Genomic DNA, 27,078 nt, shown 5'->3' with positions numbered 1-27,078 from the left:
AGACTGAAGGCTCTTGAAGATTCATCAGTTTGTAGATGCTTTGACTGACTTTTGTTCTGAAATTCATGATATGTTATGTTTTAGAATTATGTGTTTGTCTAACTTTTCTGGAATGTGCTGCTGCTGATCTTGGCCAGGACTCGCTTGAAAAAGATTTTTTTCTCTTGTTAAATTAAATTAAAAAAAAATAAAATGAACCACCAGAAAGTTGTAACATTATCACTGAGTAGATATCTAATTGGCAAATAGTTTTCACACGTGTATTTACTTGAAATCAACATTTATCTGTGGTGTTGTTCAATTCGACTTAGAAATAAGTAAAATAGGGCAATGAGAATAATTAAAGTACACGTAGCTTTACATTTCAGTATTTTGAGTATTTCTTATTCACCACCACTGTTCTGTATTGGAGACTGCACAAATGTAAAATAAATTCCATCAACTCTTTTATTAAATTCTCTAAATTAACAGCAAAAAAGCCCATTTTAAACATTAAGTATGTTAGCATAAACATTTAGCCCTTAGAAACATTCGCTACACATTCCATAAAAGGAGCGGCGAGCCAAATGTTGTTGTCCTACTAAAGCGCGCTCTGATTGGCTGAGAGAGTTGCCAGTTACCAGATCCTGCTCTGCTATTGGTCCTTTCCTCTCCCCGCTCGCCTGGAATGTGCTGTGCTTCTCTTGGTTCCTATCCATATGGCATGCTCTCCCTCTCCCCTCTCCCTCTCTGCTGTGGAGCTGTAGCAGTCCGACACTGTTATTGATGTTTTTTACCCTCGACATTTCCATGGTAACTGTCCTGTCTAAGGTCTGATTAGTAAGCGGGGAGCTGAGCAGAGTGTGAGAATGGAGCTGGAGGAGAAAAACCCGGACCCTAAATACGGTAAGAGCAATGTTTAGCTTCTGTTTACGCATCTCTTCCCGATCTTTGAATTTTCTCTAACGGGGCGAAGAAATGGAAACCATGACTGCAAGGGATGGATGGGTGTGGACCTCATGGGTGTAATGCAGATCTGAAGTCAGCTCCATCCTCCACACCTTATTTTCAGAGTTTCAGAGTTAAGATATGTCAGGATGTATAGAACAAAACGTCGAAAGTGTTTACATTTTTTATTTGATAATACATGGAGGTATCATATTTGGATTGGCACGCGTATTCCCTTATTTTGGCAGCTTATACAGTAGTGTATCCTCAAATGAAGCCACACAATACAAGTGAGCAGAGTTTTTACCGGCATGTGGCTGTATTAGAATAAAACAGGAATATAAAGTGTGATTTTGATGAGATTAATTTGTCTTAATACTTGAAGTATTCTGCACAGCAGGCACACGAAAGGCCGCAGAGGGGGAGCTGATATCTAGTTGCGTTTCTCACATGACTCAAGAAACATCTGTTGTTTTTTATCTTGACATTAAGTCATTTCATCCAAAATGCATACTATACTGACACAAGCATACAAACAGATTCACTTTACATGTTCTTATTTCTTATATTCGCACTGACTGGCATTATTGGATAACTGTGATTGAAACCAGCCAAAGATGTGACTCATCCCTGATTATCATGTGTGTCACATTTTCTCCAACAGCACCAACTTCTCAGGCCACAGAAACCTGGTGTGGCCGTCTTGTGTCTGGGCATGGTTGTTGCTCATAAGAACTGTTGAGTCATGAATATGTTGAAACTAGTGATCTTCTTGCTCTGTTACCTCACGTCAGTATGTTACAATAGATGTTAGCCATAGATTTCTCAATGCAAACACACCTCTCAATGTGGAATTTCATCAGAAATACAATATTAATGCTGCCTGAGTGTTGAGCTGTCATATCTTTCACAATGCTAAATGCTCCCAGCTGCCCACACCCACTGTCCAAATGCATATCCTCTCCTGTCAATCTATGGAGCTCCCACTGTGGAGCATATCCTCGACACTTTCCTGTTTCCATAAAAAAAGAGCTCCTTTCCCACAGCTCTCCTCCCCCATGAAGGCCTAAAGGTCATAAACTACAACCCTTTTAAAGTAAAAATAAAGGTTTATATGATGCAAACACACACACTTTCCTGCTCACCAGTATTCTTAAACAGCAGCTTTTATTAGCAGAGTTTGACCTGTGAGCAATCCAAAGTTGTCTCCTACATTTTCTTCAGTCTAGGCTGCTGTGCAGGCAGGCTGCAGCCTGCACTGGCTGGATTGTGTTCAGCCTTGCCTGCTCTACCCACTCAGCAGACAGTCGTGAGGCTTCCTGTCAATATCAACCTGGCAAACACTCAGATGCATTACCGCACACACTGCATGTCCCCATATAAATGTATGAGCACAGCACACTGGAGCAAGAGTGTATGTTCCATAATAAGGTCATGTCATTTGGATTCTTGCTGGCATTTTGGAAAAAATCAGACAAACTGTTGCTGTTTGATCCACGCAGAGGTGGAGAAGAAAGAGACAGTGATCAGAGCCAGGGTTGGCAGTTTTCAGTGTCAGCAGAAAGAGACTCTCATTTTTTTCTTTACTTCAAAGTATATAGGTCAATTGCTTTATTAGTTGCTGTCAACCGTGACCTACAGAAGGGTAACATCTGTTACACAGCACAGAGGTAGTTTATGTGATTCCATCAAGTTACATTATGAAGCATCTATATATAAATGCCCTGAATAGAAAATGTACTCACAATGCGCATGTTTGCATGTACGTTCAGTGCGCTCAAAACACACCCACAACCACAGTGCCCACTAAACCATTATGGTAGCCATGAAAGGGTTGATCTAATAACCCCCCTGGGCCCATTAGTGAATCTTATCAGTCATGACATCACCACTTCCTGTCATATTGGCAGAAGATGCAGTAGTACTCCACTTCAGTATCGACCTTTGTTTGTATTCACATAATGAATGTTTTGTGACTGTCTGATATTTCCTTCAATATTTATGAGGAAGGTTTACTGTTATGTATTAACCTGAGTGTAGACTGAGATGGTTTTCACTGTAATGACCATGACCAAGGCTAACTACAAAGACTATGATTCATTGACAGTCATCTTTGTTATCTTGACAGCTTCAATCATTTGTGAGTGTTCCATATTCATATATCACTAGAATAATTTCCTGATATCAAATGTTGTCCCTAAAGGATAAGTCTCTCATTATAATGATTATGAATTGGCTTTTTATTTTCTTAACTTATCAGGGTCAATTTAAAACGTCCGCAGGAGAAAGGAGCTCAGTTATCTTGAGATAACAGCTCTATAATGGTTTTCAAAAACAGGCTGTCCTCTGTTTCCATAATTAACAAGACTGAACCGTGTTTCTGCCGATGACATAAACAAACACAACAATTAACAAGACGTTTGGAAGTCCATAGACAAATCTGCTGGGAAGCTTTTCAGAACAATCAGAGATTGTTGTGAGGCACAAAGCAGGCAAAGAGCTGTATCTGCAGCTCTGTCGGAGCGGTGTCACTCACAGTCACAGATGGCCCTGCAAATTAAAAGAAGACTTTCAGCGTTTGTAGTCTTCAGTAAAGAGAGAGAGCGAAAGGACAAACACAAACTGCAGGCTGGGTGCAGGGGAAGGTGTGAAGACTAGACAGCTACAGTTAACCCTGTAAAACTGTTTGAAAATGTCCAATACAGCATACTATGATAACGTCTGGGGTTAATTTTTTTTGTAATTACAGCCAAATTACAAAATACGCTTTTCAATAAAACACACATTCACATTTTACAGGTCCTGAAAAAGCTCAAAACGTCTCTTTTTAAAACCTGTTTTTGGTCCTAAACTAAATACTTGACTACTACAGTATCACTTCCTCACTGTACAGCTGTTTGAATACACCTCAGAGTAGAATACCTCTGTGTCATGTACATAACATTTAATGTTGCTGGGAAAACATGGAAGAGGAACAAGGAGAAAAACATTCAGTCGTGTTGTGTTTGGGGGTTCTGGGTAAATATTAAATCTGCACAAGACCCAAATATTTAAAAGGCGTTAGGTTTATTGGCTATTTGTATTCAATTATAACTGTCCAAACATATTTTTTTTGACAAGATTAAATAAATTAGACTTTTTCATTTGAGATCCTAAGACGAACTGGTCTGCAAATTTTAGTTACTTTTGGAAGTCTATCATACATTTCCTGTTTGAAGCATTACATATGAAAGACATTTAAGTCTACTTAAATAACTCTCAAGAAGAAGATAGGAAATCAGACACGTACATCTCTCCAAATGTTCAGCTAATATATGTCATCAGCGTCATAACTCCAACATCTGATCCGTCTCCAATCAGATTAAGGATCTGGTTTCTCAAGAAGAACAAGGTTGAGCTTGTCTTGGCAAGGACATGACACTGTGTATGTTACAGCCACGTGTACAAGGTCAATAGTTAGTATTGTATTTCATGTTGTGGCATGCAGTCGGTTGTCACATGGCAACTGAGGTGGGTAGACAAGACCACCGCTCTGTGCCACCACGCCTGGTCATCAGACCGAATGTCTCATATCAGATCTCCTCGACGCCTTGTTTATGTCAGAGCCACGGTTGATCTTAATCAAATGGTTGTCTCAAAAAAGCATGCAACTATAATCAGGTTGTGTGTTCTGGAAGATTGTTAAAGCTTGAATATGGCGGTACTTACAGGAGGATGTGGTTATTTAACTGTGACAAGCTGAAAAGCACAAGTGTGAATACAAACAGGAAGTAGAGAAATAATTGGGCGAGGGTTATTAACTATGGTCTGGATAAAGGTAAAAACTGCACAGTAGCACAGGTTATAAGTGCTGTTTTATGAGAGTTTAGTCTTTTTGTCATGTAAATACTGCAAGGTGAAAGTTCTGCCGCTCTGCAATGCAGACACATGCAAACTTAAAACAACTGTAGCAAACATAAAAGAAAAAACGGTCAATCATGCTGATTCAGGGGATTTGAGCTTAAGTCTAAAATAACTGTTTTGATGCCGGTTAAAACACTATTCATTTTGGCAGCAGCAGGTTCACAGGCGCCACATGTCTGTCATTTTACTGCTTCTATCTCAATTCCCACATCAGTTTGTTATGCTTCAATTCCCTTGACAAGTACTGAGTGAAAAGAAAAAAACAAAGAGAGACAGAGGAAACTGGAGGTAAGGGCAGCGCCATGCGTACACCAAAAGAAGGAAGTGTAGAGTTTGTGATCGAAGACACAGACTTCTAACGGGAAGAAGACGTCAAGAAACAGCTGCGATACACGACACAACACTGCGAGACATCTATCAAACTATCCATGCTGATAACTGAGAGAGAAAGAAGGGAAGAATGACAAAATATGAAAGACAAGGTACAGTTACCGTCTGTAGAGGCTCGATTTGTGATACACAACAGGGTTTTGTGTTGTTGAGTGTGTTATTCAAGGCTTTTGATGTGACTCATGTATGATTCACTTATTGTTACAGTTAACAGATGCTTTCAGCCCCGTCTTCTATTAAACATACTGTCAGAGTCCTGCTACAAGAAGTGTGTGCTTGTGTGTCTTGTTTGTGTGTATTAGTCTTTGCAGTGTTTGTGGGATCAGATATATTTGTCAACACAGAAGTAGCTGGTTTTGCCTCTAGCTCTCTCCTCGTCTGTGTGACAGAGTGAAGAACGGTTATATGTTAACCTTTGAGCTGTAGTTAAGTCTGTGTGAGGACAGTTCTGTGACAGGTTGTGAAACAGCAACGAGCGTGGTTATCTTTGCATGAGAGGATGTCTGTGGTAGACTTTCTACTGCGTTACATGTACACATCTCAAACTTACACATGAGCACATTCAGTGTCATTTTAACTGGAAAATGTTGACCAGCTGCAGTCTTATCTCATGATGACCTCACGGCAGACAGAGTGGGCGTGGTATATGTTACTCTGCTGCGTTTTCCGAGGTGTTTCCATGGTTGCTGCCAATGTCTGCGGGGAGCCTGCAGTCCCTGGAGAGCCATTTTGTCGGTTACTAGGCATGGCTGAAGAATTCTTTTGTTGTCCGTTGTCTTTGTCAGCAGTGACATTTGAAGAAGAATCATCCTTTACATTTTGGAGTGTTTCTAGTTTTGCTTGGATTGCTCACAGGGAAAAATATAATAATAATAATATAATAATTTATTTGTAGAGCACTTTTCAAAAACCAAGTTACAAAGTGCTTCACATGGGCAGCAAAATAAAACAGGCAGTTCATAAAATCAAGTCGAGATAAAGAAATAAAACATATTTTAAAAGACATAAAAATCCCCTAAAAGAACTCTAAAGGAATACAATTATTTTAAAACATGTTTCTTAAGACGGTTAAAATAAAATAAATCAAAATTCAGATAAAATCAGGAAAGGCTCTACGATAAAAGTATGTTTTCAGAAGGGATTTAAAGGAGCTCATTGACTCAGCAGACCTGATCTCCTCTGGCAGATGGTTCCAGAGTGTCGGACCCCTCCCTGTCCCCTTTCGTTTTCATTTTTGTATTCGGAGTGCACCATAAACCTCTGCCCGAGGGTCTCAATGCACATGTCGGCTCATAGGGTACTAAAAGGTCTGTTATACAGCTCTTATGAGCTATCAATCAAGAACAGCAAAGACCCGTTTGTCTGTATTGTTATTTTAGTATTAGTCTGTGAAATACATTTAAAAATGAATGTAGAAACAATATCTGATGTCCAAGGAACTGTTTACAGACTAATAAGAATAAAAATAACCAAGGTTCTTGCCTACCTAGCTCATGAGCTACATCTGATGTCATACCATAGAAGAAAAATTACTATTAATTTCAGCATCAGTATAAGAAAGCTGTTGAGCGTTTAATATTAAATGTCTCAGAAGGTTTTGGGCGCCGTTGGCATAGTGGTTTAAGTGTGTGCCCCATGTACAGAGACTATTGTCTTGGTTCCGTCGTGGGTTTGACTCCCGGCCTCGATCATTCGCTGCATGTCTTCGCCAAGTGGCAACCTCTGGCCGCAAGATTGAAGCCAATGTGGAAGTGTAAAAAACTTCAGTTAATCGAGTGTCCGCTTAAGGCTGGCTCTGGAAGTACTGGAAACCACATACACACCACTTCAAATAAGACAATCTCTCCAGCAGAAATAAACATGTTTACAGCCTGGCTCAAAAAACGAGTGTAGTCTTGATAGCTCTTTTCTCGATCGGCACACACTGTACGGGGTGTGATTTTTTTCATAACGCGACAATTTCAAAGATATTAAGATTACGAGTTTTCCATTATGAGAGGCACAGCTGACTTGATTGACAGGTGGGAACACTGTGGCTAGGAGGCTCAAAGTCCGCCTCTTACGTCACACTCGCCGCTGACGATTGGTCTCAAAAAAGCGCTTCAGAAACAGATCGGTGACGTCACGGATACTACATCCATTATTTATACAGTCTATGGTCTTCCCCCACTCTCTACTCCCCACATTTCCCGTATCTTTTCAGCTGTCCTATCAGATAAAGGCAAAAATGCCCAAAAATATAACATAAATAATTGATGAAATTGCAAAAAATGTACCTACCATCAAACACTCAGCAAATATCCTCGGTTCCAGCAGTCCCTTGAAGTGAAATCACAAGTTTTTGATTGATTCTCCAGAATTTGTGGGATGTGTTCTCATCATATTAAAGTAAGAAAGCTCAAATTCAAATGATAAGAGACATTAATCATCCTGCTGTGTCTTTTAATCCCCAGGGGATTCCAGGAAGTTTGACCCAAACTTCAAAGGGCCGATTCACAACAGGTGAGACAACTGGTTGAGTCCTTACTCTTTCCTCTACTCTTCGTTTTTGTTGCGCAGGACATGAATAACCATATTCTGTCTCCTCTCCTCTCCTCAGGGGCTGCACAGATATTCTCTGCTGTATTCTCTTCATCATTGCCTTGTTGGGATACTTCGCTGTGGGTATTCTTGGTAAGATTGAATTGCTATATCTGTTTCATTAGACACAAGATTTGTAATATCTAACATTTATTCATCACACCACTTAGGTTATTTTGCATTCATCTGGGAGGTATATAAGGCTGTTCCCAGTCTACTTTACACAGTACAGACAGCATTTACATTTCTATTAACAATATCTATATGTAAATGCAGAATCTGTTGACAAGTGACATATCTGCAGAATCTGCATTGGTCGTATACAGGAAACTAAGTCTGAGCAGAAAAAGGCGGAACATAAGCGCCGAATGCAAACCCACGATTGTCTTAATAAATATCTGCATGAAAGTGCTGCTAAAATCCACTTTAAACATTGTTGCTTATCAGACTAATAAAAGGCAACACATGGAAAAGGAAACCTCGTAGTAAAGGCTGTACTTTAAGAAGCTTTGTTAGATATTTAGTTGGTTGAGAAGTGAGTCATAGTATTATTGAAAGTTTATTTTGTTATACATATTGAACTCACAATGTCATCTGTCTCTTTCTTATTATTTGTATTTAGTTTTCCCATCTGACTTTTTTCCAATCCCTACATCCTCCCCCTCCTTACTACTATGATATAATGTTTGGGGTCATTTCTGTTCTATTGATTGCATTGAAAGGAGTTTTATCTGAATGCCATCTTTCACCTGTAACAAGATCCTGTTATTCATAAATTTAAAACTTCAAATGTCAGTGATAATTGTATTTGTATGATGATTAAGTATTTATTAGAAGGTACACAAGAGCAGCGTGCAGCACTTTCTTTTAAAGAAAAAGAATGTATCTGATGTGAAGATTTTGAATGATTCTGGTTATCTTCCATGCAGCCTGGTCTCAGGGTGACCCCAGGAAAGTGATCTACCCCACAGACAGCAGGGGGCAGTTCTGCGGACAAGCTGGAACACCTCTGGAGTGAGTCAGCTGACAATCTGAACACAGTGTCTGAAGCATCTAGTGTATTCTCATGAACTGATGGATAACACTGTAATCTGACAACTGTCATTTGAGACTTAGAGATACTTGTTATGAAACAGGCCAAATAATAGTTCTGTCACATTGCTTTTGAAAACAACAGGAAGAAGCGTCTTCTTTTCTACTTCAACATCCTGAAATGTGCCAGCCCTCTGGTGCTGTTGGAGTTCCAGTGTCCCACCACACAGGTCAGAAGCAATGTCAACTTTTATTTTATATGTACAACATGTTCCTCATTCCTAACACGTGATACTGTCAGAGTTTAATGTTGTTTCTTTTGCCCAGTTATGTGTGGAAAGCTGTCCTGACAGGCATCTGACTCTGGTGAAAGCCAAGTTAAGTGGCAAAGAGGACCGTGAGTACTACCAACAGTATTGTAAGGACGGAGTGGACTTTGCCAAATTGGTTAGTACTCAAATAGTTAAATTACTTAAATTTAATCATGCCTAAAGTGATAACAATGAAATGTGTATAACATTATTGTCTGTTTTACATGATATAGAGCCCTCCCGAGCTCCTGAGGGATGGCTTGTGTCCTGCCCTGCTGATGCCCAGTAAAGCCTGTGAGTGAGAAGTTGTTTTTTTCATGTTCAACTGCTTGACATGCTTTCAGTTTCTGTGTCTAAAGGTCTGATATTTCTTAGCAAAACTGATAACCATAACTCATGAGCTGCGTCTTCCTTACACAGTCACACGCCGCTGCCTCCCTGCTCTGGGAACGTTGAAAGGCGGCGTGGTGGTGGTGGGCAATGAGACCATCATTGATGCCGGTATGGGCAATACTATCAATGCCACAGAGCTGCTGGAGGCATCCAAGTGAGTGCTTATTCCTGTATGGAGACACACATGTACACCCATAATAATATTCTATTATAAGAACATTGACCAGTATCATCTTTAGATTCAGTAAAAGTTGTAGATAGAATCTGAAATGACCTCAAAATGCAGGTGAATAATGGGAGATTTACTTAATAAATCAGCAGGACTCACATGAATGCTTCAGCCGGTAACTTTAATCATATACACTACCAGTCAAAAGCTTGGACACACCTTCTCATTCAATAGTTTTTTATTTATTTTAATTATTTTCAACATTGTAGATTAATACTGAAGACATCAAAACTATGAAATAATATAGTTTTGCCATAATCTGGATTACAACAGTAGTCAAATTGTGTGCTAACCCTACCTCTGAACAACACAACTGATGGTCTCAAACACATTAAGAAGGCAAGTCATTCTACAAATGAACTCTTGACAAGGCTCATGTTAATTAGAAACCATTCCAGGAGACCACTTCATGAAGCAGACTGAGAGAATACCAAGAGTGTGCAAAGCTGTCATGAAGGAAAAAGGGGGCTACTTTACAGAATCTAAAATATAAAACATATTCTGCTTTGTTTAACACTTTTTTGTTCATTACATAATTCCATATATGTTCTTTCATAGTTTTGATGTCTTTGGTATTAATCTACAGTGTTTACAATAATTAAAATAAATAAATAAAACCTTAAACTAGAAGGTGTTTCCAAATTTTGACTGGTAGTGTAAGTGTAGAAACAATCTTTCATTTATTGGATTAGTTGAAAGGAATTTGTTGTTTTACTGTACAATAATTCTCTTAACAGGCCTTTGAGCTCTTATTCAGGAGAGACATTGATTTATGTTTGCAACAGAGTTAACCTGCTTTGGTCCTGTTCTCTCTAATCACATGTCATTAAAGTAGATGATGAGTATTACAGGCAGTTTTAACTTGCAGCAGACGGCATCCCATGCTATAGAGACCAAGGAAGGTTGCAAAATTAAATAAAATATGTGTTATCTTAATTTGCTCATGAATAATCAAACATGTAACAAGTAAATACATTTTAGCATTTTGCAGAATGCATGAGAAACTTTATACATGAGATAGCAAAGCTTATTATGATATTTTACCTGGTAACTAATTTCCATTTTAAAAAACACATCAGGTGGTTAAAGTTGTTTTTGATTTCTTAGTAATGTGTACATATGCACCTCTTTTTTTAATTTTCTCACAGCCTTTAACTGATTTTAGACCGCTGCTCTGGACACCATGATGTCTATTATAGTATATTTGGAATATGGTGGTTTGTTTTTCATGTTTCTTCTTTTGTAACAGGAAATCAAATGTGGTTGTTGAAGCTCGCCAGGTGGCCATGAGGATATTTGAGGACTACACCCAGTCTTGGTACTGGATACTGCTGTAAGTATGTTTGCTCATTAGTGACCGTAACAGAGCAGAAAAGAGTGCAGAACATTCACATAACTGGGTTTTAAGTTTTCCGTCCTTTTTGGTAGAAAACACACGTCTTTCATAATGTACACAAAAACTCAACAGATCCAGTCAACTAAGTTATTCCAGTTTTTGACCAGTAATGTTTTTAGTTGACAAATGAAGACCTGATGGATAAAATTTGACCTCATAATATTTGATCATATTAAAACCATAAAATATGCAGAACTGCAGCTATCAGGGTCAAGGGCAAAGACGATAAAGGATTCTGTTGTTGAGTTTCTATATTTTCTTACATTGCTGTATACGCCCTCTCCAGTGGTCTGGTGATTGCCATGGTCGTCAGCTTGATTTTCATCGTTTTGCTGAGATTCTTGGCTGGTATCATGGTCTGGGTCATGATTATTCTGGTTATTCTAGTCATTGGATACGGTGAGTCTTCAGTCTCAGGAGATGGTGAAGTTTAGATCTGCTGTGTAAAATTGAATATCTTCTAAATGATTGAACTCTTCTTTCAGGGATTTTCCACTGTTACATGGAATTTGCGAGTCTGAAGGGAGAGCCTGGCTCTGATGTCACCATCCGTGACCTTGGCCTGCAGACAGACTTCTCTGTGTATCTGCAGATCAGACAGACCTGGCTGGCCTTCAGTATGTTCAAACAAACTTAATTTCTGTCTGGCATCTCTGTACTGAGTTTTTATGAATCCCTTAAACTAACACCTCACTGTTTCACAGTGATCATCCTGGCTATCGTGGAGGTCATCATCATCCTGCTACTTATCTTCCTCAGGAAGAGAATCATGATTGCCATCGCCCTCATCAAAGAAGCCAGCAGGTCAGTCTTTGTTCTGAATCCCTGTCTGGCATTCTGCAGCACCACTTCCTCTCCCGTCTTAGCAGAGTGATCAGACCTGCTTACAGCTTTTACAGAAGCTGGGAAGTTCCTACATACGGACGTTGTGTTGTGCAACTGTTTTTATTTCATCTCACAGGTCATTGGTCGCTATTCCAGGTTTTTCTCTGTTTTCAGCATAACTCTTTGATAAACCCTCTTTAGCGTATCTGTTTCTGCAGAAAGACACAGTAAGCTACTATCTGGAGACCATTATGGAGCTTTTATCAGATGAAGAGCCAATATATTCCTTGCAGGAGCAGATGGAAAGCAAGAACATGGAAAATGATTCTGAATATTAGATTCTGATGTGTCAGGAGAAAAACAAACCCTCCAGATGAATGCTAATGTTTCTCTCTCTCACTGGTGGATGTGAAGATATTCAGTGCTTTGCTTGCATATTCAGCAAAGCTATGTAACTAGTTAATGAAACTGGATTGTTATTGTCTTTTTCAGAGCTGTTGGGCATGTGATGTCATCCCTGTTCTACCCCCTGCTGACCTTTACCCTCTTGGCGGTTGTGATTGCCTACTGGGCCATCACTGCTGTGTATCTTTTTATGTGTTGACACATAAATCAGAGATAACAAAACATTATTATGTTAATTTATAATTATAATTAGTTTCTCCTCGAGCTATTCTTGTTTTTAATTAAAAAATGTAGATTACAACTCTGTACTACATAGTTTCATTATTCTGAACACATTTAGAGTTACCTTTCACTGTCACTGTTTACCTCTCAGATACTGTTTACCTGTCCTTGTTGACATTACCTCCTTAACTGTTCTGACCAGTTTCTTGTCCACCTCTAATGAGCAGGTGTACAAAGTGTTTAACAACTCTGAGTGTGAGTACTCACGAGACACCTGCGACCCCAAGGTACGCTTTAAAAGATGTGTGGTGTTTAAATATACAAAGATGTCTATTCATTTCAACCAGTCAGACAACGAATATTGTACTTATGCTTGACAGCTTTTAGGAGAACACTGTGAAACTGTGTAACAGGAAAGTGTAATCACTTTCATCATATGTTGGTTATATGAAAGATCACTGAACACCTTCTGCTTCCTGCTGCTTCTTTTCTTCTTTTCAGACCTTCAACATCTCTAACGTTTCAGCTCAGTGTCCTGATGCAGAGTGCCTGTTTGCCTTCTATGGTGGGGAGACCCTCTACCACAAATACCTCATTCTGTTCCAGTTTTACAACGTCTTCCTCTTCTTCTGGTGTGCCAACTTCGTGACGGCCCTGGGCCAGGTCACTCTCTCTGGGGCCTTTGCTTCGTATTACTGGGCCTTCAAGAAGCCTGAGGATATTCCAGCCTACCCCATTTTCTCCTCGTTAGGACGAGCCCTCAGGTCAGACACTGAATCTATAACTGTATGTGTAACCTGTCCACGAATGTTTGAGCTGCAGGTAGAAGTTAACCTTACAGTAAGATCAGTGGCCTACTTCTGCAAGAGAAAAAAAGAGTTTCATGCTAACACTTAGCTCCTGTTTCTTTCTCTGGTCCAGATATCACACAGGCTCCCTGGCCTTTGGCTCTCTGATCTTGTCCATGGTCCAGGTCATCAGGGTCATTCTGGAGTACCTGGATCACAAGCTAAAAGGTCAGCCTTATGTTCGTCAACTTGTTTTAACCCGAGAAACATAGCACTACATCTTGTCAGTCATTTGTCCCTAAATGAAAACACTCTCGCTCTTCAGGTGCTCAGAACAAGTTTGCTAAATTCATGCTGAGCTGCATGAAGTGCTGCTTCTGGTGTCTGGAGAAATGCATTAAGTTCCTCAACAGAAATGCCTACATCATGGTGAGTTCTCATAACTGGACTAAGTATTCATGAGATGTTGGAGTGGTTAGGTTTAGATCATTTAAATTCTTTATTTTCCTCCAGATTGCCATCTATGGGAAAAGTTTCTGTCCTTCAGCGCGGGATGCGTTTTTCCTTTTAATGAGAAACATAATCAGGTTGGTAAATTAAATGTTTTTTCACATATTCATTATTAATTACAGAGGTGTCAAGTAACAAAGTACAAATACTTTGTGACCTTACTTAAGAAGGAATTTTGGGTATCTATACTTTACTGGAGTAATTATTTATCAGCCGACTTATTACTTCTACTCCTTACATTTTAATGCAATTATCTTTACTTCCTACTCCTTACATTTCAAAAATGCCTATGAAGTTTGACTTTTTGCACCATTACAATACTTATAGGCAACTAGTCATCATATCCTCCGCTCCATGAAACATGTTAATGCTCAGTAGTGCACATATATGTTCTTTAATGTATTTGCATTGTACAAAAATGCGTTCATTTTCAATGGGCATGAATGCGGCTGAAACAGGTGCAACCCAAATATTTCAACATTAACATATTAATATAACATTATAGTCATTATGGCCTCTAGAAAAATGTTTTTTTGGGAGGTGGGGTAGTGCACTATAGGCCCCTGTGGTGCAGCCTAAGCTTTTGTCCTTCGTGGCATTTTTTCCCCTTACATTACTTTTACTTTTATACTTTAAGTAGTTTTGAAACCAGCACTTTTACACTTTTACTTGAGTGAAAAGCTTGAGTTGATACTTCAACTTCTACAGAAGTCTTTTTAAACCGTAGTATTTATACTCCTACTTGAGTAATGAATGTGAATACTTTGACACCTCTGATTAATTAGCTTACATTAATCTAATATAAGTATTCTAAACATAAGCTGCTTTACCTTGTTTAACCTGATATACTCCACTTTGTCTGTTTCATCACAGGGTTGCTGTTTTAGATAAAGTGACTGACTTCCTGCTGTTCCTTGGGAAGCTCCTCATTGTTGGAATTGTTGGTAGGAGAGCGTTTATTTTTAGACTAAAAGTATCTGCCTTCTAAACTGGAGAGAGATCTGTCTCTATCGCTTCATTAATCCCTCTTTTGTGTACAGGGATATTCTCTTTCTTCTTCTTCTCTGGAAGGATCAAAGCAGTAGAGGATGCTGCTCCATCTCTTAACTACTACTGGGTGCCGATTCTGGTGAGAGACGGTTGAATATGTGTGTGATCAGTTCTTTTGAGAGTGAGCAGAGGTCTTGATGTGCTGTATGTGTTTTTTTCACCTAGACCCTTGTTGTGGGATCCTACCTCATCGCCCATGGCTTCTTCAGCGTGTATGCCATGTGTGTGGACACACTGTTCCTCTGCTTCTGTGAGTAACTTTGTATTCAGACAGGTCTCCTGCAAATCTCCTTATTCCTCTTGTTTGAGAGCACTTATGCAGCTTCTACTTCTTCAGCTGAGATGCTGGTTTCCTGACATGCTTCTGATTCTTCTTCTCTCTGTCTTATTTCTCCCATTAATTTCACTTTACTTTATTTTCATACATTTCCTTATGTCATGGTTTCATTTCCCCCTAATTTTCCATTAATCCAACCAATAATCACACATAAACACACAAAAAAGGCGAGGACTTGGAAAGAAACGACGGTTCATCAGAGAGGCCTTACTTCATGTCCCCTGAGCTGCATGAGATCCTCTCCAAAACAAAGAGGCTGGAGGAAGACGGTGTTGATCAATCAGATTCTGCAAAGGAAGCTAACGGTGTAAAACTGGAGGAGGAGACCCCTCTTCAGCAGGAGCCAGACGACGAGATCCAACTCAAACAGCAGACTCTGCTCACACAAGACAATGAAGAGGAGAAACCTCTGCAGGCTAAGACTGACGATGAAGGGCCTAAAGAGGAGAAAAATGAAGAACAGACAGGCGAGGCAGACGAGGGTGAAAAGAAAGAAGAGTCAGACGTGAAAGAAGAAGCAGAGAAGCAGGAATTGATACAGGAGGAAAAGTTAGAGAAGGCATCGTCTCCAGTTGTAGAGGCTCAGAAGGAGGTCACTGAAGAGAAGAAGGAGGAGAAGGAGGAATCAAAAGAAGACACCCCTCTATCTGCATCGCAGGAATAAATGTTTGATGTCAGGGCAAAAAAAAATCAAGCTTGGTAAACCTCATAAAGCATAAAGAATGAAAACTGTATTTACACTTTGTGATATGGGCCTGTTAAATGTGTGCCACACAACATTTAAAAATTCAGAACGCCTTGCTTTGTGAGTGGTGTGACGTTGTGCTGGAGAAAGTGGCGGTCGTGCTGTGACGGACGAAGCAGGTCAAAAGCCCAGTGCATCTCTGTAGCTTGAAAAACTGCTCTCTTGTGTTGGTTTTAGAACAGTGTTGGTTTTTATATCGTGAAGATCTGTAGAACATTGTGAGTGCTGAACCTGTGCCTGGTTACTGTCACATGTATGTGTTGTTTGAATCCAGTTAATGAATGCACTACAGAACCACTCAGTACCATGTTTACAGTCAGAACACACACTTTCAATCAATGGTGAATCTCCTTCACTGTTTACAATAATGCCAGCTGACACCAAAATGTTACAGACATGTTTGATATACTGTATGAATATTGGGTCTTTTTTCCTATGGAACTTGTATATCTACAGTAGTGTATGTCTTTGTTTTTTTGGCTCTGGTCTTGTAGAGATCCTCGCCAAGATAAAATCCCATGTATTGTATCGCCACCTACTTGCCTTGGTATTTCGTACAGGTGTAAGTCCTGTGATTGTGTGGCCATGACGCAGGAATCCTCTCTGCAGACCCCCGCCCTCACCCTCCACGGTTGTACATTGAGCCCACTTGCCTTGCTTTGGCCCTGTCCTCTTTGTATCCCTCTCTATCTAAGTGCTGCATGGTGTTTACATGGCCTTCTGAATGCTCTTAACTAACAATCTAAATCTTTGGATGCTTTTGTACCTTTCTCTTGTTTGTCACTTAGTGTAAGATGTAACTTGATTTCCACTGAAATTACTGATGACATTCCCTATTTATTGGATGTATATCTCAATTAAAGGTTATTGCATTTAATCATAGCACTTCTGTTAGTGGCATATACTTGTTTCGAGGTGTCCTGGCATATGAAAGCAGGTGAGTTTTTATGAACCACAAAGTCAGCCAGGCCTTTGAAGTTTGTCTTCAAAGGGTTCTCCGACAATTTAACTTGTTAATTGTAACTCTTTAGTAATCTTACTATAATGTTTTATGGGGCTTAAAGAAGTATTGTAATTCAGGTTTTTGTAAATTTACCCATGAAAAACTATCAAATGATTAAAACAAGTGAGAATTTAATCAGATTGGTTTTTCTTTGATAAAAGGCAGATTTATTGATCCTCAAAGAGGTCAAAACCAGAGAAATTACAGAAGGGGAATTAGGGCCACTTAAAGAAATTTTAAAAATTGAATTTTCAAGAAAGAAAACTCGAAATTTGCGTGTTTATAAAGTCATTTACAAGAAAACTTCAAATTTGTAGATTGTTAACAAGCTGCCCTTTCCCCATTTAACTGCATCGTGGACCCACTTGACAGCCTTATCAAATTGTACTTTCTACTTGGACTCAGCAATAAGGAGATACTACTGGTTTTAGCCCAAAATCATCACATTATTATAAGCATCCAGACTTCGAAAAGACATTACTGTATATTGGGGCTGTTCAGGAGAAAGCAGCACACTGATCTGGAGGAGGTGATTGTGCTTATCCAACAAGAAATTCACCTCAGCGGGAAGATGCAATGATATAGATTATATCCTTATTATATATAAGATTATATATTTTGAGTTTTTTCTGGAAAATGTCCGACTTTATAACGAGTTTTCTTTCTCGGAATTAATATTTTTTTTATTTCTCTGGTGGCCCTAATCCTCTTCTGTAAGAAATACAGGGAAAAAATCAGAGTGAATAAGTCAGAAAATAATGAACTAAATTATGCGCTGCTATCAGTGACTTAGAGTAGGCTTTTCCATTAAAAAATGTATTACTTACAGAGGTGCAGTTTGAAATTACTGGAGTCCCCCATTACATCTAAATATCTCAAAAGGCCAAACAGATCACAGACGAATACCACAATATAACTATAAATATGCCAACTGTTTAATATAAAAGTATATGCATGCTGTCTGGAATATGTTCCTCAATTGCTTCTGTCCATGTCACAGTGGAGGATCTGGAGCGCAACGATGGATCAACAGAGAGGCCGTATTTCATGTCCCAGAACCTGCTCACGCTCCTGAAGAAGTCCAATGAAGAGCCCAAATCTATAGACTAAGCCACAGCTTTTGTGTGTGTGTGTGTGTGTGTGTGTGTGTGTGTGTGTGTGTGTGTGTGTGTGTGTGTGTGTGTGTGTGTGTGTGTGTGTGTGTGTGTGTGTGTGTGTGTGTGTGTGTGTGTGTGTGTGGGCATGCATGGTTGTACATGTTATTTTGAAGAGAAATCTGAACAAAAGGAAGATTCTAGTAGTATTTCTAGGTTATGTATGTACAGTATGTTTGTACAGTTGCTTCACTGACTTACAGCCTGTTATTGAGTCTTCTGTATTTTGTTACAAAGCCTTAAACGCATCGTTTCACCGATCTTGCCAAACAGAGGAGATTTTAATATAGCAGGGTCCCACATATTGTTAATTCAAGGGACAGTTTGATTTAAAATGAATGTTGTTTTTCACTGTTTATTGTGAAAAATTGTTTGTGTATTTTGTCATGCAGTTTACATGGCAGCTTTAAATAGTCCAATATCTTTCAGTGAGAACTCCACTTGAGGTCAGTTATAATCTGTAAATATGAGTATTAACAAACAGATCGTTGCTTTATCATTCAAGCTAAGCCTATTGCAAACAAGCTGAAGATAAGTTAAAACTGCTGCCGTTAAAAGTTAAGTGTTATGAAAAGCCTATGAGATTAAAAATGACTCAAGTATTAAAACTACTTAAAGTCTTTATTTTTAATGACTTTTGTTTTACTCCTAAAATATGCAAATGTATGTTTCAAAATACATTCCAACCAACAAAAGGTATGTTGACATTTCAGTGTTCAAAAAGGCCAGTGCATTTATGTCGGTATAACAACACACAAATATAGCCTAAAGCAAAAGACACAAAAATGATAGACAGATTAACATGTCACATTTGTAAGTATGGGCTATGGCACTCTGTCTGCGCATGCTTCTGATTGTAAATCGTTTAATTCAGCATTAAAAGTTACATCATGTCTGATTCTAAGTTTTGGTGTCTGAAATTGAAGTAATTGGACACATGAATGATAAATGGGGCATCATTTGACCCTGGGGGGAAAAAAAGAATATTCAAAGGATGTTCCTTGTGTGAAGAAGAGGAATGTTTCAGCAAAATGTCTATCAGGGAGATTTTATTTTGCTGCCAACCTGACACCTGAAAATAAAATATGAAATGGTTTGCTTTACATGGTGTGTGCCTTTGTGTTTTCTTTTCATCATCATCATTGTTGCACGTGCACACGCAGGGTTAATTTGAAACTGAGCCTCACTTTGCTTTTGTGTACATGTTGCTAAGTAACAGAAGAGGCTACCAGAAGTCTTAGCTGAGGTCAGGCAGCACAGACTGTGGTCCTGTTTTTCTTTGCAAATTGCTTTTAACGACTCTACAGCACAGAGATGCCGTTCAGTGGTACGGTCAAATCTCCTCTGCACGACCAGATATCGGAGATGCAGCGTAAAATACAACTACTGGGTAAGTTTGTTTCAAAGAAGTCTCCTTGATTTCAGGGCATGCTAATATAGCTGCATGTAACTACCTGATAACCATGCGACTAGCCACTGGAGACCCATGACTAAATCCAGCAGACAACAGCTAACACACACACACACACACACACACACACACACACACACACACACATATATATATATATATATATATATATATATATATATATATATATATATATATATATATATATATATATATATATATATATGTACTACGGAAGAGGATAAGGGCCACTGGAAAAAAAAAACGTCATTTTTTTATTAATATTATTATTATTGTTCTGAGATTAAAATCAGAATTCTGAGATTAAGAAAAAAGTCGGAATTTTGAGATGAAAGTCAGAATTCTGAGAAAAAAGTCAAAAATGTTGACCTTAATTTTTTTTGTCTGAGAAAAAAGTCAGAATTCTGACTTTAATCTCAGAATTCGGACTTTTCTTTCCACTGGCCCTAATCCTCTTCTGTAATATACGTGACTGTACAATTAATCAATATAAGACGCTGCTGTCCACGCTAATGTAATTATCAAATCGCCCACTAGAGGGCGACAGAACAGCGTATTATGAGAGCTCTCAGTCCACCATCAAGAGGAACAGGGAGTCCATCCTCCAGCTGAGGCAGCAGAACAAGCAGCTGTACAGAAAACTGGCAGAGGCAAACGCTGTGAGTCTCCATGGTCTAAAGTCATCTCAGAATAAATAGAAACAGTCAAACTTGACTGTCATGCAGTGACTCTGTTTGTTTGTTGTGTCTCTCAGGGTGATGAAAATGTGATCAAAGTGGCTTTTCATAACAGAGGCTCAGAAAAGGAGACCTATCGCAACATGTCAGGGAAGGTGAGAGGAAAGAACAAGAATATTATTTAAAGGTTCATAACTGTTACAAAGTAGTGGTGCTCAGAACGCACACACACACACAAACACACCACCATCTCTCCATTCTCAGGCAGCTCTTACAACACTAGACCAGAGTGTTTTGTCCAAGACAAAACGTCTCAACGCTCTGAAACACATCACTCAGACCAAGCAGCGCCACCTTGAAGAGCTGGAATTGGAACACCATAGGGATCTGACAGTCAGACAGTCTGCTCATGCTCCTACTCAAAAGAACATGGAGGACACCATGGTACTTACCTGACGAACTTCTGACTTACATGTTATCTTGCATATTTTCTTTATCCACAATGTGATGTGTTGGTGTTGGTGTTTACAGAACTTGCGAGCATTGAAGAACAGTCTGGAGAAGACCCAGTTTAAGTGGAGGGAGGCAGAGAGCATCATGGGTAACTACCAGAAGGTCAAAAGTCACCTGCAGGTATGCTCAACTTAGCCAAAAAGGTTTTGTGCTAATGTCCACTTGCTGGATTCATTGAAGCAACTACTTTAACATCAAAAACACTTGTATGCTGAGGTCCTAGTTTTAGGTTTTCTACGTTATAGACCATTGGTAGAATTAGAACTTCGGTTAATGTGTTATAGCCATCAGCAGGCATTCATATGAGAGTATCACACCTTTAGTATTGGTCTACACTACATAACACACTATAACACACTAACACACTGTCACACAGTCTTTGTGTTCATGATATGTAAACATTGAGAGAACCTGCACAGCTCTGCAGTACTTCCTGTGCCTCACACTAAACTTTATTTGCACTTAAATTTCTTTCTCTCTTTTGTGTTTCATTCATTTTTTTTTTTTTTTGTTATATTTTGGGGCATTTTTTCTTTTATTGATAGGACAGCTGGAAAGAGACAGGAAATATGGGGAGTAGTGGTAGAAGAGTGGGGAAGATATGTAGCAAATGGTAGAGGCTGGGAGTTGGACCTGTGACCACTGAGACAAGGACTGTAGACTACATTTAGTTTTTATTTCTGTAACTCCAAACTTTTAATTTCTTTTAACAAACTTATTTTTAATGACATTTTTTTAAACTAATTTTACTTTCTTTCTTTCTTGATCTTAGATTCTAAAATATGTTATGTTTTCAAGCTTATGTTTGTTGAATGTCATATTTTAAATTTGACATTTTCTGACAAGGTATGGCGTTATGGAATGAACCTGATATTGGATCTACAATAAGATGTTGGGCATACGGGCACCCTGCGGGGATGTCAAGAGAGACAGCTTCAGGCTGCGACTCAACACAGAAAAGACTCAATGTATGAGACTTAATCCTTGGGAAGAAGTTCTGAGATGAATTGATAATTAAAGGGTTCATCTCAGTTGTGATTCTGTGTCCGGGGACAGTAAGACTTTGCAAATTACAGACTTCAGAGCAGCGAAGGGAGCTGATTATTTATAATAATCCCTCCTAATTCAAATAAATAATAAGACCCAACAATGGTCAGACTATATAACCAATAATATATATACATGTTGTAAGATATGCTTATTTTTTACCTCTTTAATTTTAAGTTTAATTGCTAATAGCTTTTTAATAATTGATATTTTATAGGCTCTTGTTTGCTTTATATTTTTTTTGCACTGTCTGCTCTGCTACTGTGACACTTGAATTTCCCCGTCATGGGACGAGTAAAGGACTATCTTATCTTATCTTATCTTATCTTATCTTATCTTATCTTATCTTATCTTATCTTATTTACTATGTATGTTAAGTTACATAAGTACAGAGAGAGAGAGAGTAGATCAAACATAACTGGCCGCATATAAAATTTAAATGTTTGAAGTGTTTGCTGTATGCTCTTGTATGAATTGTGCTTTATAAATGAACTTGCCTTGCCTACCTGGGGTGCACATTTAGACCACAAGGCCAACAGCACTCCTTATTTAATTCATTTTTTTTTTAAGTTATATACATATTTTGGGGTGGCTTTTACACCTTTATTTGTAGAGAGGACAGTGGATAGTGTAAGAAACTGGAAGAGAGTGGGGGAATGACATGCGGGAAAAAGGCCGCAGGTTGGATTCAAACCCATGCTGCCCACTACAATGGCGTGCAACTTAACCATTAGGCTAAGTCCACGCCCTGTGTCATTCTTTTTTAATTGGGTTAATTTGAGTGGGACATGTTCCAGTATAGTTAAATTTTCTAATTTGCATTTGTTTCATGTGTTTTTGTGATAATCATTGTGCCTATTGCTTGTGAGGCATTAAGACATCAACCTTTTCCAGCCTTTCTTGATCACAGCCAAACAATGGATGGTGATTAGCTGGTAATACTTCATGTACTAGCCATGGTGCAACAGTTCTCTGATGCTTTTATCATATTGATACTCTACAGTTTGTTACAGCCACTTTTTACATCACTAGTTCCAATGCCTTCTGCCTCTATCACCTCACTTTTCCTCTCCAGGATGAGGCTCTTACCTTCCAGGGACAGCTGGACAGTCTGGAAGCAGAAATCCTGAAGCACAGGGAGGAACATAACAGCATGCAGTCCATTAACACTGTGGCCCAGCTCTCTAAAGAAGCTGCTAAGGTGATCTGAATCATCACTCTGCTCTGAGTTTGTAACGTGGGTGTTTAAAGTTGAGGTTTGAGAGGGATGCTTCACTCATCATTTCTGATACCCTTAATGATGTAAGTTATGAGTTCTTTGCTCCGGTAGTGTTTATTCACATGCGCCTTTTTTATCTCCAACCTGCTAAACACAAAGCACAGATGCATTCAAACACCTCATCGCTACTTTACAAACTTCAGTATTCACCTGCAGCAGTAACGTATCAAAAGCCAGTATGGGGAAACTGACATTCTAGCATTTCCCTCCTCTCACTGTTTTCCTTCCCTTTTTGTACCCTGTGGCTCAGTGGTAGAGCGGATCATCTCTCAATTAAAAGTTTGGTGGTTTGATCCACAGCTACCGCAATCTTCATATTAGTGTGTCCTAGGGCAAGACACTGGACCCCAAGAAGCGCCTGAATATAAAGCCATAGATGTTTAAATGGGATTGTGAAAGAGTGATTGTGACATGCAGTGTAAAAGCTCTTTACCTCTGTAATTTACCTTTAACCCTTTCCACCTCCCCTCTCTTCTTTCTGTCAGGCTGAGTTACAGCAGCAGGAGGAACTGCTCTACAGGGAGCGCAAGGAGAGAGAGCGGGTTGTAGCCAGCTACAGGAAAAAGGTTGAGGAGCGCAAGGCCCAAGCTGAAAAGGCTGATAGAAGGGTGAGATACAAATGGAGGTATTATCAAATGCATAGTCCTGTGTGTGCACATAAGGAAAAAGATTGAGTGTAAACTCTGCAACCTTCAGGGTCAGAGAACTGCTATGCAGCCAGATGAGCTGAGCAGCGAGGCTCAGCGAAGCAGCCCCAGGATGGCAGGGGAGGAGGAGAAAGTCATCTCCACTTTTGAGGAAGCCTTCCGACGCATCAAGGAGGCCACTGGAGTCACAGATATACAGGTATAGATGTGTAAGAATATGGATTTGCTTTGGATAGATGTATTTATAAGGTAACTGTTGGGGTTTATATATCATTTTTTGCTTAAATCTAGGAGATCGTGGACCGCTTCATCTCACAGAAGGAGACACACCAACATCTTGAGAAGCTGAAGGAAGAGAATGAGAACATGCTGCAGCAGCTGAAGGAGCAAAAGGAGCTCTTGAACCAACAGTTCCAGGATATGAAATATTCTGGCGAGGCTAAATTCTCCAGGTATACGACAGTCAGACAGCGGCAGTGAAATGTAGTGCTGTATAATGTTTATTCTCTAGCCTCTACTCTTTCTCTTTGTTTTATTAGCGACCAACAGCTGCTAGAGGAGTGCGATCAGCATCTGCAGGCTCAACAGCGAAGGTGCGACTCCAGTAAGGAGCGCTTGGATTGGCTTATTAAAACCCTCAGCACTGTCCGAGCTGGGGTGGAGCACCTCACTGACAAGCTTCAACACCTCACACTGGTAGTTATGTTGATTAGCAAAGCTGCTTTATTTCAAAATATGGGTTTAACTATTATGAACTTTAGGAATGTATTTTTCCTACATCAGCAACTCCTTTTATTCCTTTTTTAAATTCCTTTATTCCTGTCAATAAGACAACCACAATACCTGTCTTCTTTGTTTCCCCCATTTCTAACCAGACTGAGGACACAGAGGCTGACGTGTCTCCAGATTCGGATGAGTTCGTGGTGGAGCTGATGACTCAGTGTGAGCTGAAGCTGCAGTTACTGCACGATGAGCTTCAGGGAAAGGATCTGGCTGCCATCATGAAGGAGATGGAGGAGGATGAGGTGAGTCAAAGCTACACAATCACTCCTCCAGCATCATTGTTCTTTCAAGTACAGATAAGATGAGTGGAAGATAATGATGAAAATCAGAGGTGGTTGTGTACAGTTTGAGCGACAGGTTTGTGGGAACGCACACAGGTCAGATAACATGTTGAATATGACACTGAAACGCTGGCACATTTACAGACATGTTGAGTAATGTGTGTGGGTTCTAGAAATAAATCTGAACATAACTGAATAATGAGAAAATAGTATTCTACAAACTGTTCTCATTAATAATGGAGAGGCACATGTAAATATATGTATCTGATGAATGCTGTATGAAGGCCGTGAGACCAGTATAGTTCCCTTATAATATCTCACTGATGACATTTAAGGACTGCAAACAACACAAAGAAGACTGACCTTGATCGATAAGCAAATGTAGTATTGGCAAACGGTATATTGGGACTAGAAAGAAAGAACGAGTGAGCATGTTTCCATGCATGGTGCTGTGCTTTCATAGCTTATCTGGATGAGAAGGCAGCCTAAATGGACCCCTAAAGTGTTTGTTCTCCATTACTTATGCCTGGACTCATCTTCTCTTTCTGAGAATGTATCAGAGTAGGAAACACGTAACAGCCATTTACTAATGGCATTGACTTTTGACAGTCCGATCTAAATATAGATGGATTAGTCTTTTTGACTGATGTAACTCTGACCTGATTATTTCAAAATCAGTCAAGCCTTGTTTGCGTGACTTTCACACATAACACACATCACGATGGTCAGAGTCTCCTGAGATGACCTTTTAAGAGCAGTGTGACTTGAGAAAGCAATGATGGTTGTTTTATAGATTCTATAAGATCAAACTCTGACATTGCTGCCCAATAATCAGGAATAAAGATCCCATGGGAAAGCTGCCATCGCACATGAGAATGGATTACATTAATATGACGTTTCATCCATATTATAAAATTAAAGATAAGATACATGACCAGTCAAAAGTTTGGACACACCTTCTAATTCAAAGGTTTTGAGTATTAATCTACAGTGCTTAAAATAATTCAAATAAATACAAACCCTTGAATGAGAAGGTGTTTCCAAACTTTTGACTGGTAGTGTAGATAGAATTATCATTAAAAAAATTAGACAAACACTAGCATGACACATTTATATTATTTCATGAAAATATTTTTGTTGTGTTCGAAGCATCCAAAGACGTTCATGATGACAGAAATGATAGAATCAGGGGGTTTTGAGTGCTCTCATAGCAACATGTCAAAAAAACAACAACTAAATATCCGCTGATATTCGACTGTTTTCAATGTGTGTCTTTTTTTTTTTGCTGTGAGCAGTTCTATGTCAGGATTGAGAGAAAATTGCCAGCTTATAACACCCGTGTCAAGTTACCTGAGGACCATAATGTGGACCTCTTCCAGGATGGTAAGTTATGAACCACACACAAACTCACTAAAAACCCAACAAAGGGCACACTAGTCTAATCTATTGCCCACTCTGATTGTGTTTCAGAGGATGAGAGTGAAGAGGATGAAGGGGACATCCTATCACGGGATGCACTGAAGCGTCAGTCTCAGCTCATCATTGACTCCAAGTCCAAGAAGAAGCCATGGAAGAAGAAGAAGGGCAAGTTTTGATCTGACTCCACGGTCTCCAGACTCAAGATGAACCCTAAAGGGGAATAAAAGTGTAGAAATAACCTACAGTCTTTTCATTGCTGTTTATCCTTTAAAAGTTCAACTTCTGCAACAATTATGTATATTTGAAGTTTCTGCTGGGTGAAAAAAACAAAATAAATTATATTTTTAGACTTGTTGAAAGATGAGAACAATGTAATTGGTGTGGGTTGGTATTTCTGAAGACATGCATGTATGTTTTGTCTTCAAACCCAGTAAGGTGGAGTATGCACAAGCTTGTTTTGACAACAGTAATGTTCTCTGCCAGGTGTCACTGGCAACACTCACTGCTCCTCCTCTTGTCACAGCTCAGACTTCCAGCCTCTATCTCAGGGAAACTTATCAAAACATTCAAAACACAACATTATATTCCTGGTGCACGACAGCTGATGATTGGGTTAATGACACCAAAGATGCACATTTGTCTCAGTATAACAAATGATGCAGATCTGCATGTGACACCTTTCTTGCTTGACACAAAATACAGCCAACACCAACACCTGAACAATCTCTGCTATGTTTAGCATGTAAAGAGTGTCTCTGCCCTGTGAAAAGTTTCAGTGCCTGAAGTGATTTCCCCATACC

At 39.3% G+C, this 27,078-nt stretch overlaps 2 protein-coding genes across 4 annotated transcripts; both read left to right on the top strand.

The window, feature by feature from the left end:
* Positions 1 to 660: 660 nt before the first annotated feature.
* slc44a2 (solute carrier family 44 member 2) lies at positions 661 to 19,303 on the top strand. 2 transcript variants are annotated; one of them, XM_034687886.1, is made up of 22 exons: positions 661 to 885; positions 7,674 to 7,722; positions 7,820 to 7,893; positions 8,730 to 8,814; positions 8,978 to 9,062; positions 9,160 to 9,279; positions 9,377 to 9,437; positions 9,564 to 9,690; positions 11,015 to 11,098; positions 11,448 to 11,560; positions 11,647 to 11,778; positions 11,866 to 11,965; positions 12,479 to 12,571; positions 12,816 to 12,900; positions 13,115 to 13,377; positions 13,535 to 13,629; positions 13,727 to 13,830; positions 13,915 to 13,988; positions 14,785 to 14,855; positions 14,952 to 15,040; positions 15,127 to 15,211; positions 18,047 to 19,303. In XM_034687886.1, the coding sequence occupies exons 1-22, from the start codon at positions 849 to 851 to the stop codon at positions 18,154 to 18,156; spliced, it is 2,136 nt and encodes a 711-aa protein (XP_034543777.1). In that variant the 5' UTR covers positions 661 to 848; the 3' UTR covers positions 18,157 to 19,303. The 2 variants fall into 2 exon arrangements, with proteins under 2 accessions (XP_034543777.1, XP_034543778.1); XM_034687887.1 differs by lacking the exon at positions 661 to 885 and adding an exon at positions 5,211 to 5,312.
* A 95-nt stretch (positions 19,304 to 19,398) lies between these two features.
* Positions 19,399 to 26,520, top strand: ccdc151 (coiled-coil domain containing 151). Of its 2 annotated transcripts, XM_034687888.1 has the most exons (13): positions 19,399 to 19,590; positions 20,170 to 20,291; positions 20,387 to 20,464; positions 20,574 to 20,753; positions 20,841 to 20,942; positions 22,945 to 23,070; positions 23,634 to 23,756; positions 23,845 to 23,994; positions 24,087 to 24,247; positions 24,335 to 24,491; positions 24,671 to 24,820; positions 26,155 to 26,242; positions 26,330 to 26,520. In XM_034687888.1, exons 1-13 carry the CDS (start codon positions 19,515 to 19,517, stop codon positions 26,452 to 26,454), a joined length of 1,638 nt encoding a protein of 545 aa, XP_034543779.1. In that variant the 5' UTR covers positions 19,399 to 19,514; the 3' UTR covers positions 26,455 to 26,520. The 2 variants fall into 2 exon arrangements, with proteins under 2 accessions (XP_034543779.1, XP_034543780.1); XM_034687889.1 differs by lacking the exon at positions 20,574 to 20,753.
* The last annotated feature ends 558 nt before the right edge of the window (positions 26,521 to 27,078 follow it).

This window comes from Notolabrus celidotus, chromosome 7, assembly GCF_009762535.1.
Source record: "Notolabrus celidotus isolate fNotCel1 chromosome 7, fNotCel1.pri, whole genome shotgun sequence".
Classification (NCBI taxonomy): domain Eukaryota; kingdom Metazoa; phylum Chordata; class Actinopteri; order Labriformes; family Labridae; genus Notolabrus; species Notolabrus celidotus.
This window is presented reverse-complemented; position numbering and strand designations above follow the sequence as displayed.

Excerpts from the sequence above, each read along its gene's own strand:
- slc44a2 (XM_034687886.1), top strand. The coding sequence starts at position 849 with ATGGAGCTGGAGGAGAAAAACCCGGACCCTAAATACG. Across the intron at positions 7,723-7,819 it reads AAAGGGCCGATTCACAACAG|GGGCTGCACAGATATTCTCT; the intron begins GTGAGACAACTG and ends TCCTCTCCTCAG. Across the intron at positions 13,630-13,726 it reads CCTGGATCACAAGCTAAAAG|GTGCTCAGAACAAGTTTGCT; the intron begins GTCAGCCTTATG and ends CTCGCTCTTCAG.
- ccdc151 (XM_034687888.1), top strand. The coding sequence starts at position 19,515 with ATGCCGTTCAGTGGTACGGTCAAATCTCCTCTGCACGACCAGATATCG. Across the intron at positions 23,071-23,633 it reads TCTCTAAAGAAGCTGCTAAG|GCTGAGTTACAGCAGCAGGA; the intron begins GTGATCTGAATC and ends TCTTTCTGTCAG. Across the intron at positions 24,492-24,670 it reads AGCTTCAACACCTCACACTG|ACTGAGGACACAGAGGCTGA; the intron begins GTAGTTATGTTG and ends ATTTCTAACCAG.